Consider the following 13,200-nt stretch of genomic DNA (forward strand, 5'->3'; position numbering starts at 1 on the left):
GCGCAACAGACCTATGCATATGTATTGCTTGATGAAGCTCGACAGGCATGGCTCGCCACCCGCAGTAGGATTTATCAATGGGGGGACAAGTCGTGCACTATGCTCCATCGACTGTGTCAGAATACCATGCAGCCGATTACACTGCCTGGACTCACGGATGATGCTGGAGTTACTATGACGGATCCGGTAGAACTGGCGGTTAGCTTCGCGCGCTACTACGTGGAACTTTATGTGCCGCAGGACTGTCTCCCAGCCGAAGCAGCGGACAAGTTTATTGCTGACCTGCCCCCAGGGCTGTCTCTGACGAGGCGCGGGCGATCTTGGACCTTCCTATTACGGGGGAGGAGTTGGGAGACGCACTGGCGCAACTCAACACGGGAAAGGCGCCCGGGCCGAGTGGCTTCCCGTGCGAATTGTACAAGAAGTTCCAGCTCCAACTGGGGACTCACTACAGGGCGGTCCTGGAGGCTGCACGCGAGTCGGGTCGGTTGCCCGCTGATTGGCGACATGCTGAGGTGGTGGTGTTCCAGAAACCGGGTAGGCCGCCTGCTAAGCACGACTCGTATCGCCCCATCTCGCTGCTTAACATAGAGGCTAAACTACTGGCAAAAGTGCTGGCGAACCGGCTTCTCCCCTATGTAGCGGATCTGGTTCATCCGGACCAGGCAGGCTTTATGCCGCACAGGGCGACGCGACACAATGTTAGACGGGCACAGACAGCCATAGATGCGATGGGGGCCACGGGTGAGCGGGCGGCCCTGTTGCTAGCAGATATAGATAGGGCGTTCGACTCTGTGTTGGGCCTACTTGTTTGCGCTCCTGCCTCACCTTAATCTGGGCCCAGTCTTTATCTCATATGTTCGGCTGCTCTACACTGACATCACGGCAGCTGTGCGGGTCTCGGGTGCTGTTTCCGCGCGGTTTCCATTCGGACGAGGGACCCGTCAGGGCTGCCCACTGTCCCCTTACCTGTTTGCGCTAGCTATGGAACCCCTTGCCTCCTGGGTGCGCATTGGTGCGCAGTTGCAAGGTTTCAGATGGGACGGGGGACGCACTGATAGGATTGCGCTGTATGCGGACGACGTCCTATTCTTCCTTACAGACCTGGATAGGTCAGGCCCGCGGGTATTAGAAATTATGCGCATCTTCGGAGAAGTCTCGGGTCTGTACCTTAACCCGCGTAAGTCCACCCTATGGGTATTGGGCGATGGAGCGCGAGCGGGCCACTGGGCGTCGGCCCTGAAAGTGGCGGTTGGAGGCCTGTTGTACCTGGGTGTGTTCTTGTCCCAATCTGCGTCGATTTCTTGGGAGCGAAATGTGGTGCCGGTCTGGGATAAAGTTCAGTCGGACCTTAAAACGTGGGCGCAGATGCCCCTTACTATCTTTGGCAGGTCTGCGATATTCGAGATGGTTGCACTTCCGCGCCTTTTATATCAGCTACAGAATCACCCACATCCGATTGCACCCAAGTGGTTTCGGCAGGTTAACTCGGCATTAGGACGCTTCTTATGGGCTGGGGGCGCCGCCAGAGTGGCGCTGCGTACGTGTTTTCTGTCCACTTACTGTGGCGGGCTTGCGACATCGGACGTGCTGTCCTACTACCAGGCCTCCCACTTGTTAGTCCTAAACGAATGGTGGTACGGAGATAGAGGGGACCCAGCATACGCCTTGGAGCGCCTGCTGATGGGAGGCCACACTTTGCATACGATTCTCTACTCGGCCGGACTGCGGCGGCGGCTGCCCCGTGCCACACAGGTGGTATTTACGATATGGCGACAAGCGCTGGGCCGCATGGGTTGGTGGGGCAGACTGACGGCCGAGACCCCACTGTGGCATAATGGGCAACTCCCCGCATTGGCCACGCTGTCGGGGTTTGATGGATGGGATTCAATTGGGATCTCATCGCTAGGACATGTTGTGTCCGGCACGGCACTCAAGTCGTTTCAAGAGCTCAGAGTTGAGTATCATATGCCCAACACCCAATTTTTTAAATATCTTCAGCTCCGCCACGCGCTTGGACCTAGTTTGGTGGGCTTGGAGTCGCTGCCGGAGTTCAGCCCTCTAGAGGCGAAGGTCTTTATGGGAGACCTGGGCGATAAGAAAGTGTCCCGCATATACCAAACATTGGTCACTCACTGCTCCTCCTCCCTCCTTAAACTGAAGGAGGCCTGGGAGCGGGACATTGGCCCACTAGATGAGGATGATTGGAGGGAGGCTCTGGAGTCCCCGCGGGGTGCAGCTATAGCGATGCCCCGCGACTGATTCAGTTCAAATATCTAGATAGGGCCTACTATACGCGAGAGCGATTGTGGAAGGCGAGCTTGATTGGGTCCCCGGAGTGTTTGTGATGTGGTACTGAACCGGGTACGCTGCTGCATACTGTGTGGTCCTGTACTGGTCTGTCCCGGTTCTGGCGGGGTGTATGGAGCTGTCTGTCGGATGTACTGGGATGGGATCTTCCCCAGACTCATCGTCTGGCCCTTCTCCACATTCTGGAGGGTGTTGGGGGAAACATTTACAAGCGTCATCTGTTGCTGCTGGGCCTTGTCGTTGCCAAGCGGGACTTGGCGCAGGCGTGGAAGAGTGAGCGGGCTCCCCCGTTAAGTGCTTGGAAGGCAGGGATTGATTATTGCATGGGGTTGGAGCGCCCGGTGTTTGAAGCAAGAGGGTGCCCCCGTAAACATTTCAAGATCTGGAAGAGGTGGGCGGAATACAGGGGTTTGACATTGGATCCCCCGGTGGAACCGGATGACGGAGAAACAGATTCGATGGACGGGCAGCAGGCCTGAGGAGACGCTGGCTCTCTTACTGGATACGAACGATTACTGGTGACCGGCGATGATTACGTGCACGGGGTTAGGGAGGGATAAGGGGTGGGTAGTGGGTTCGTTGGGGGTGCTGGGTGGTGGGGGGGACGGGTGGGGCTGTTTCTGATTGGGCTTGCATTTTGCTCCTGTATGCTTAACATTGTGGCAGGATTCTCCTGACTGTGGAGGACTGCATTTCTGCGTTCCCTGATCGATAAAATCAATAAAATTTTGTTGTGAAAACTTGGAACTTAAGACAATGCAGACCAGCTTTATTTAAACTATTGACCTTATCTGATGAAACGACTATTATCGCTGTGTCCAGGTACCTGAAATATGTTATTAGATGCAGATCGACTATGGTTTGACTGAAATTGTTATGACTGCTGTTTTATCTCTGCCCCTAGGAGTAAGGGGTGTTTGATACTTATGAATTATGTACTGTATACAGCTTTTTAAAATCAATTGTGATTATTTTACTGTATGTAATTACTCTATCTGCTTTTATGATTTTAATGTAAAATCGAATAAAGCTATCTTTGATTTGATTTGATTTGACATCAAGGTGGTGAGCTTTAAGGGCTACACCACCTCTGATGAGCATCGGGCTTACGCCCAGAGGAGGTAAGAGCCCTCCACAACTCCAGGCACATATGCACCCGGGCTGGCGAAAAATTAGGTGTGCAGGAGGTGTACACCCCCAGAAGCCTAGCCACACCTATAGGATGGCCTGCCTGGTCTGTACAGCTAAGGAAGACTCATGCCATTCTAAACAATGATAGAAATAGTGGGTTCTGGGTAGAAAAGATGACCTACACCTCATGATGAATGTAGCACATTACAACGTGTGCTTTTACCACGCCGTAGGTAACAACGCGGTCGTTACAACGCTGTATCCCCCTCCAGATGTTTTCACCTCAGGGGCAGATAGCTGCTGGGGCAACCAGCCCATTGACCACTTACATCCAACAACCTAACGCCCCTCATCTAGGATTTCAGGCTAACCCTGAGACCAGAACCTCAGTTCTGTGTAATCGGCATCAAAGAGAATAAGGACGAGACCCGTGTCTGCAACAACAGGACTTGCACAAAGCCAAAAGAGGGATACTCTGTCTCTGTGACAATGCTCCAGTAACTGCCTGATCGAGACTCGTCCTAGGGTAACTCTTGGTTACTCACACCCCTATATCTAGGATTTAGGGCTACCCCTGACACCAGAACCTCAGTTTTTGAACAACCAGCCTCAAAGAGGACAAAGAAGAGACCCATGTTTGCGACAACAGGGCTTGTACAAAGTAAAAGAGGAATACTCTGTCCCTTCGGCAATGCTTCTGTAACTGCTTGACTGAGACTCACACTACACTAACTCTCAGTTTGCTCAGACACAGGGACCCCTGTGAAAACCTGAACACCCTCAGACCCCTCTGGTCTAGTGGCACTATTACCCTGCAAACTGCAGGTAAAACAAAATTCTGGAACCGAAGAATCGCTGGCCAGTGGGCCTTCCAAAAGATCAACCAAATCCAGATGGTCTAGTGCATTGTGGAAACTGTAGTCCTGCCTTCCACAAAGTTATAGGCAGCTACCTTATTCCCCGGGACCACCAGACGTCAAAGTACTCCTTTCCAAGGATTACCACTGCCAAGGCTTGTTGGTTGCCAATCCGGCAACTAACCACAGCACTCGCCGCTGCACCTGGAGGAAAGTCCATCCGACCGATGTCAGCTACCACCCTGTGTTTATTTTTTGCCCTTGTTCCCCGCATCACCGGATAAGTGTTAAAAGCATCTCTTCTGTGTTCCCATTCAGCACCTGGGACGGCCAGGACAGCTCTGCAACCAGGCACCACAGGCCAGGTAAAACTAAACTGACTGTTGTGGCCTGATCCTGGGACCCGCATCACCTTTACCATCCAGGGGTTATACGCAACTGGAACTGCAAGTGATCGAATGTCACTAGTGGTTTTTCCCATTGACCGCAATTTTAAAGTCTTACTGTATTCTTTTTTGCACTGATTTTATATTGCTTTTAAAATCTATGATTCCAGTTACATGTAAGCTATTCAGTTTGTTTTTGTGTATACATTTATATAAAAGTACACTTTATTTGTATAAATTGGTGTCAGATTTCTCTCGAATCCTATCAAGTACTTATCATCCATGTTGGTACACTGCTATGCGTAACACATGTTCCTCTAGTAAAGCCTGACTGCTCTTTGCCACATTACCAGGAATGAGCTACGGATTTATTATTGTGAATCCAGGGAGCATCTTTGGAGTTTGTAAGAGTATTGCACGGTGAAGCTCAACCAACATCACCACATAGTACTCTACCTTCCTACAGCAGTCATAACCACAAGTGGTGTCTATATTGGTAAGTTACAATCTAAAATCCGGAAGCCCAAGAGGCCACAGTGGTGTAACAAAACTGGAGGGGGCCCCCCTACAAAGTACATGGAGGGAGTCCCCCACACTCCGGACCCAGTCAGGATCTCTCAGTCCAGGCAAACCTGCCGCCTGTGCACAGTGCTGGAGGGCGGCCCCTGGATCCCCCAACCAACTCCCTCTACTGCGGGGCTATTATTACGCCACTGGTGGGACAGTGTGGGGTGTGGAAGACAGTGTAGAAATGCCAAAACATGAAAGTATACCGATTACAGAAATCAGTGTTTGGTCAATGCACTCCTACCGAACCTCAGACAGGTATAAGTGCCATGTAACGTCTAGTGAACGTTATGGTTTCAGATTAAACCGGGGACTCCTACTGTAAATTATATTTTCATTCTTTCAAATACACATTTGTTTTCAAGAGTTCATATTTTCGAGCAGGTTTAATACAAGAAATCTTCACACATTCCTAAAGCGAGTAAAACATACTTACCCGCATCTCAGACAACTGCTGAATTCAGTAGCGAGGGGATAAGACCAGATACAAATAAACTGTAAGATATTTCTGGGTCTTTTAATTTCTATACTGCATTTTGAAAATAACGTTTTAAACAGTATAATTACGCAGTTGAGAAGATGACGAGAGAACTAGGATAAGTAAGAGAAATCTTAGGAAAATATGCGTGGCGGGTCACACATTAAAATGAGTTGTGAGAGGGCAAGAGAGCATGGAATGGATAAATATAATACTCTTATTCTACCAAGATTTACAAGTTTTACTTATTATATTATATTAAACAAACCGCAAAGGTGTCCTATTACACGTGAAGAAGGAAGTGTTTTGGAAATGTAAGTGTTTTGTGGTCAATAATAAAAGGATTTTTGCAAAATTACAATTCTCCATACAGAGGTTAGAAAAAGACAGACACGGAACATTTTACCTGATACGCAGAAATATAGCCAATTCGAAAGTTTAAAAATATATCCACGACAAAGATTGCATCAAATAACATGTTGGTTGCCTTCAATGGACTGATAGAATATCTCTGAAATGTTTCAAAAGCCATTGTAAAAGGGGCAGTGATTAAACTGACGAAAGAGATGATGAACATGAACATAATATAATATTTCCTGAAAAGAGAAAACAAACAGAAAGTTAATACTCTTGCAGCAAGATCATACAGGACATTATTGAAAATACAAGACAACACACATTACTAACATGTAAAGAAAGCAATGCTAGCTGGATCACGTGGGTTGGTAAAAAGAAGTATTGGTTTATTGTAGTGACTTAGCTTACAACATCTTTATTTTTTTTCTTCTTGTATTGTCTCTCATCTTACACACAAAGGGGTCTATAACGATGGCGGGCGGTCCCGCATGCACAGTTAGGATGCGCCCGCCACACTGGTGGGCGTATCCCTCAATTTTTGCATTGCAGCGGGCGCTGCTGTCAGCAGCACCCGCCGCAATGCAAAAAAGGCATCTGTGCATTTGCACCGCGCGGTGCCTGCCACGTAGTGCATGCAAATTCATTTTCCCCATGTGCCCCCATCAACTTCCCAACATCCTGGGGGCCTGCAATGGTGACTAGGCAACACCACCACCATATTCGACTCGTCGACCAGCAGAAAAGCTGCGGGCGGTCTTCCCATCCGCCACGGTACTCCCGCCATCATAATATGCGTGAGATTATGGCGGGCGGATCGCCACCGCCATGCGGGCGATGGCGATCCGCCTGACATCGTAATAGACCCTATAGTACTTAATTTAATCTGTTACTTCTTAACGGTAGGGTGAACAACTCTTCACAAGTCTCAAGGGTAGTCGGTTGTAGCTCACAATCGCCCGCAAGGATATCCTGGAACTGAGCAGGTGTTGTGCCTAGAGTTTGGTTAAAAAAGGTCTCAATAGTTCCCCAGTTGTTAGGGTCTATAGGTCTCTTTCCATTCACAACAGATTCAGTGTATTTTACTACTGCCATGCATTTCTGGGAATCATTCAGAATCAGGTGCACCCTCTCACGTGTAAGTAGGAGGAGGGTTTAGAGCACAGACTCCGGCCCCACCAAATCCCACTCAGCCTAAAATGGAAAGGATTATATAGGCAACATATTCGCCTAATACCTGCAGTCAGGACAGGAATCAGACAGAGACTGGTTTGGTCCCTCCGTATATCATACTTCATGAGACACATTGCTAGAAATAGTGTGTTGGTCATGCCCGGAGTAAAAGAAGGGACCCGCTCTCTTCCTGGTCCCACATTCCCACTTTGAGCTTTTCCACTGACAAGGCTTGCAGAGCCCTTCCTATTCAACCATCCACAATGTTGTAGCCCCAAAGGGGTAAAGACATGTGGAGGTATGCCAACCATTTCTTTCTGGTAATGAGGAGACATAGGGCCAGATGTATCAAGATACGCTTTTGCCATTCTCAAATAGCGATTTTTAAGGAATCGCTATTTGAGAATTGCAAAATGGTATGTATGTAGAAATTCGCTATTTTTTAGCGATTTCTTAAAATTCCTTAATTGCCATTAGCAAATTGCTAATCGCAATTAAGTAATAATGTCCCATTCATTTCTATGGGCCGGGAGGCCCATAGGAATGAATGTGAAATTATTCTCAATTTGCGATTCGCAATTTGCTAATCGCAAATTGAGAATAATTTCAAGGGTGCAGGAGTGTCCAAAGGACACCCTGTTGCACCCCTGAAATAAGCATGGGTGCACATGTGGTACACATACATGCCCTATGGGCATGTATGTGCATCACATGGCACTTTGAAAAATGCAAAAATGGGCATTTTTCAAGAAACTCGCAAATTACCACCAACTTGAAGTTGGTGGTAATTTGCGATTCCTTAGGGAACAATTAGCAATTTTTTTTGCATCATACATTGCATTTAAGGAATCGCAAATTTTGCGATTCCTTAAATGCAATCGCAAAATAAGGAATCACAAATTTGCGATTCCTTATTTTGCACTGAAATTTGCTACTTACATACCATTTTGCTCAAATGAGTTCGCAAACGCGAATTTCGGCGTTTGCGAACCCATTTGAGCTTCATACATCTGGCCCTAAGTAACCTCCTCGCCAACCAGCAGAGGTCTCCCACTATTCATATAGGTCCCTGTAAATGCCATTATAAAGTTAAGCAGGTGACAAGTTGGTCATCAATCTAGATCGCATATAACAATTGGAAACAGGAACAACAAGCATTTGCAATGCAATCAGTCTCGCCTTTGGGACCTTATATGCATTTAGCTTTGCCGCACATTAGCCTGGGTGCTGAAACATCTGCTGTTCTTTAAAATGGAGGGAAAGTAAGTACCAAACTGCGTGACAGGCCAGGTATGGGAGCACATACAGAGAAATATTGCCTTTCAGCGGAAAATAGTATAGTCTAAAGCTCTGTTTTTAATATAAAATCAGGGCCTTCAGTGGTCATATCACTGAAAATACAAGATTTGGAAAAAATATTATTGTGTACGGGTGCTCGTGGAAGACAATTTTTATGGGCTGGAATCTAAAGAAAGCTAAAGCGATTCTGGTATTTTACTGACCTCTGATGGTCGTTTTCTATCGATAAAGTTAAAGAGAGGCAGTTGAACAGAATAAAAAGTCCCTAAGCGTAAGCAGACAAGTCCTAGGGCTGAATGCTCGACCTAAAAACCGAGAAATCACAGGCCTAGGCGATGGATGCTTCAAATCCAGATCAACATCCGAATCATATCTTATGAAAAGCTGAATAGAGCCAAGAGGTAATTTCTCAAAAAGTGTTGCTGGACAAGGATCTTTCAGGCACCTTGGGTTTTACTGGGCAGACAGGTGAGAGATCAAACTGGACTTACCACCTTATAAAGATGGCTGCCCTACATGTACTGTAGGGGGAGGTATATTAGTAAGATACAAGAAAGTTTTCACAGAAAGGCAGAGCCAAGGCAGTATCAGAGGGCCCGGCTGCTTAGCGTCTGAGAGCTTTAATGAATTTCAGGGAATGCCTGCCTAGATAGATCAGTAGACAATGTTATGTAATGTTTTAGGCGTTTCTATAGGGCGAAGTTACTCAAGGGATTCCTGGCGCACTTGATGATTCAATTGTAGCTAACAATCAACTAGGAAAGCCAGATGTTCTCACCTTGTAACCCATGCAGTATGATTGATCGAGTACAGAGAATGACCTCAAAGTGTAATCAACCCAAACTCATATTTCTATCTTTATGAAGGGGGCCATCATGAAGGCAGGGGCTGATGGACTTGTTGGGGACTGAATGCGTAATGAACTTCCTCTGTTTGGGGATCCCCTGTGTAAACCAATCAGTAGACAAAAAGAGGCTTTACGTCTAATTAATGGCAAATGACAGGCTGAGAGAACACAATACCCACACCACATGTTGGTCACTTTAGAAAGCCTTGAGACCACGCCATAAAGTCGATTGGATGCTGCATATAGGTGCGCTGTGTTCTGGCCATCTAGAACAACCTGTCATGTTAAAAGTATAGATGCAAGTTTTGACAGGAGTGCAGAATCTGTTTGGCCGTAGGGCATACACTACTCCTATGCCGATATTTCTCTTGCACTTCCAAATTCACCTGAATGAGAGGCTGAGTGGAGCAGGAGTGAGAAGGTGGCAGAAGTGATTCCACCAGGGTCCCTGGCTATAGTTCAAACATAACACCTGCTCATTTATATGAGGCAAGGCGGACCACTTCTTAGGTGATTGTTCATGAATGATGTGCCCTCATTCCTCGCCCGTTCATTGACACTGCATTAACTAATCTCCCTGAAACACATAGATACAACCTGTGCTTGATATAGTGATAAGACTTTTTTGAAAGTTTTCACCCAATTACCCCTGCTCTCCGACTTAAAATCGCAGGTGCATGTTCACGACCTCGCTGACATCCCCTCTGAGTCACAATTCCGGCATTATATGGGCATCTTTTCCACAGTCTGCATGCTCTCAAGTGTCTTAGCAGGACATTTCTTTCCTTGTGTTCTCTATACGAAGAAAATCCACTAGCTCCTGCATAAATATATAAACACAATGTGGCACATTCCACAACAGCAAGTGTACCAGAGGAATAAAGCCTGCAAGTCCATCTATACTAATATAATAAAGAGAGAGCCCAAACCTTTGAGGCGGGTAATCTCAGGAACCACAGCACCAATCACAACACCCAATACAGCGTTGGAAAGGGCAGTTGCAGCAGAAGGACATAGGCTATGCAGACGCCCACCATATACATTTAAAAGGTAAAAGAACCGTGCCAGCAAAGTAGTCTCTTGTGGGCGTGTCTGCGTTGTGCTATGGGCGTGTGCTGGGGGCGTGACAAACACTGGGGGCGTGTGGTACGTTCCGCCCTTCATGCCATGTCTCATATCGTGTGCTGTGGGCGTGTGCTGGGAGCGTGGGCGGGTGCGCGGCGCGGGATTACGGAAAAAAAAGTGAGAGTTGTGCCCAATATTTCAATGATTTTTCTTCCCAGGTTCTGTACATTCCAGCTCAGGGTGTCCACCCTGCTCCCTTTAAATACCCCTGCACCCCATAATCATAACCCACCCTTACTCCTTAAAATACCCCAACACCCTTAAACACTAAACCATCTTAACCCTATAAATATGCCCTGTACCCCAAAACCCAAACCTATCCCTAAACACTAAAAATACCCCTGTACCCCAAAACCCAAACCTAGCCCTGAACCCTATAAATACCCCTGTACCTCAAAACCCAAACCTACCCCTGAAGCCTAAAAATACCCCTGTACCCCAAAACCCAAACCTAGCCATGAACTCTTAAAATACCCCTGTACCCCAAAACCCAAACCTACCCCATAACCCTAAAAATACCCCTGTACCCCAAAACCCAAATCTAGCCCTGAACCATAAAAATAACCCTGTACCCCAAAACCCAAAGCTACGCCTGAACCCTAAAATACCCCTGTACCCCAAAACCCAAACCTAGCCCTGAACCCTAAAAATACCCCTGTACCCCAAAACCCAAACCTAGCCATGAACCCTTAAAATACCCCTATACCCCAAAATCCAAACCTAGCCCGGAACCCTAAAAATTCCCCAGTACCCCAAAACCCATACCTATCCCTAAAACTACCCCTGTACACCATAACCCAAAACTATATCTGAACCCTTAAAATACCCAAACACCCCAAAACATATACCCCTATACCCATACTTACCTTATCCAAACATTTTTTAAAAACATGCTTTTACCATTCATGCATTTACAAAGAATTTCGTTGTAAATGTATGCGTGGTAAAAGCATTTAAAATGTAATGCCATGCGCTATAATGGCATTGCGGAGTCATGGTACTTTCGTAATGAAAGTATGCGGAGTGATGGTATGCGGAAAGAAAGTTGCGGAATAATGGGTGTTTACCCTCGCGGTAAGCTCATTGGTGGCACGGCAGCCCACATCTCCAGCAACATACTCATATTTTTTCACCACCGATTTGAAAAATGCACAGGTCTCTCTCATTGATGGCCAGCACCGACATACACTTTTAGACACACCTCCCGCCACAAGTTGTAGAATTGCGAACTTTAGAGCTGGGGAGCTACGTTCGAATCTCGGCATCAGCTCAACATCCTGTGATTCCAGGCAAATCGCTTTGTCTCCCCGTGCCTACCACAAATGAATGTGTTCTTCTGTAATGTAAATTGTGCTCATGCCATGTTGTCGAGTTCGCGCTATATAATATTGCAAGGAAAAATAAAGTAGGGAAACTCTAGTTCACACACTACTGAATGCGCACTCTTAAGTGCATCAGCAGTGCACTGTGAATCGGAGCGTTTCACAGGCCTGTCACAGGTAGGAAATGCTATCAAAACGAAATCCTACAAAACAATATACTACTGGCCGGCAGCAATTCATACCCGGACCACGTCGGGACGGGCTGCTAGTCTTTAGATAAAGCTGATCTATCTACCTGCATGCACGATTGCAAGTGAAATGTATTGCTACCCTGCCATTGCCTGGCAGGCGTCACAAACCTCCAACAGCGCGACTCTCATACAAAATGGGAATGAACATGCTAATTGCTGCCACACGTGTTTAGCGGTTATCAGACTAAAGCAGCTACTTGCAGATGCTACTTTCCAAGGGGCGCGTTCATACCTGCTAATGACAAGTATGAATGCACGTGTATAAGGGATGAGGCGTAATAGGCAGAAAGCTGTCAGGGGAACTGCAGGCTAGCGAGAAACATGTGCCGCACATCAACACATAAATATAAAGCAGATCAAATTGCAACCGAATATGTGAATTGCGCAGTAAGTATAAGTTCTCGCATTTATGTCAAATTAGCTCGATCTTAGCATGTGTGGTTAATTTAATGGGGCTCTGTTAGAACATATAGCCTTGTACTCCATAGAATGAGATGCACGTGCATTATCCAAAATGTCTTCCTCCTCGCATCAACGAGATGGCATTTTTCCACTGTAACCAATGGTAACATAAAAATAACCCTGTACCCCAAAACCCAAAGCTACGCCTGAACCCTAAAATACCCCTGTACCCCAAAACCCAAACCTAGCCCTGAACCCTAAAAATACCCCTGTACCCCAAAACCCAAACCTAGCCCTGAACCCTTAAAATACCCCTATACCCCAAAATCCAAACCTAGCCCGGAACCCTAAAAATTCCCCAGTACCCCAAAACCCATACCTATCCCTAAAACTACCCCTGTACACCATAACCCAAAACTATATCTGAACCCTTAAAATACCCAAACACCCCAAAACATATACCCCTATACCCATACTTACCTTATCCAAACATTTTTTTAAAACATGCTTTTACCATTCATGCATTTACAAAGAATTTCGTTGTAAATGTATGCGTGGTAAAAGCATTTAAAATGTAATGCCATGCGCTATAATGGCATTGCGGAGTCATGGTACTTTCGTAATGAAAGTATGCGGAGTGATGGTATGCGGAAAGAAAGTTGCGGAATAATGGGTGTTTACCCTCGCGGTAAGCTCAT

At 46.7% G+C, this 13,200-nt stretch overlaps 1 protein-coding gene across 5 annotated transcripts in view; it reads right to left on the reverse strand.

Moving 5' to 3' along the window:
• The window catches only part of LOC144771467 (potassium/sodium hyperpolarization-activated cyclic nucleotide-gated channel 2-like), a 1,987,727-nt gene that overhangs the window by 1,779,540 nt on the left and 194,987 nt on the right, over positions 1–13,200 (reverse strand). For 4 of the 5 annotated variants that reach the window (XM_078655897.1, XM_078655894.1, XM_078655895.1 and 1 more), the window contains exon 2: positions 6,136–6,325. In XM_078655897.1, coding sequence (XP_078512023.1) covers positions 6,136–6,325 — 190 coding nt within the window. Of the gene's footprint in view, positions 1–6,135; positions 6,326–13,200 lie in introns of those variants that run through there. The other variant, XM_078655898.1, reaches the window with a different exon arrangement.

The sequence above is a fragment of the Lissotriton helveticus genome, chromosome 8 (genome assembly GCF_964261635.1).
Source record: "Lissotriton helveticus chromosome 8, aLisHel1.1, whole genome shotgun sequence".
Lineage (NCBI taxonomy): Eukaryota > Metazoa > Chordata > Amphibia > Caudata > Salamandridae > Lissotriton > Lissotriton helveticus.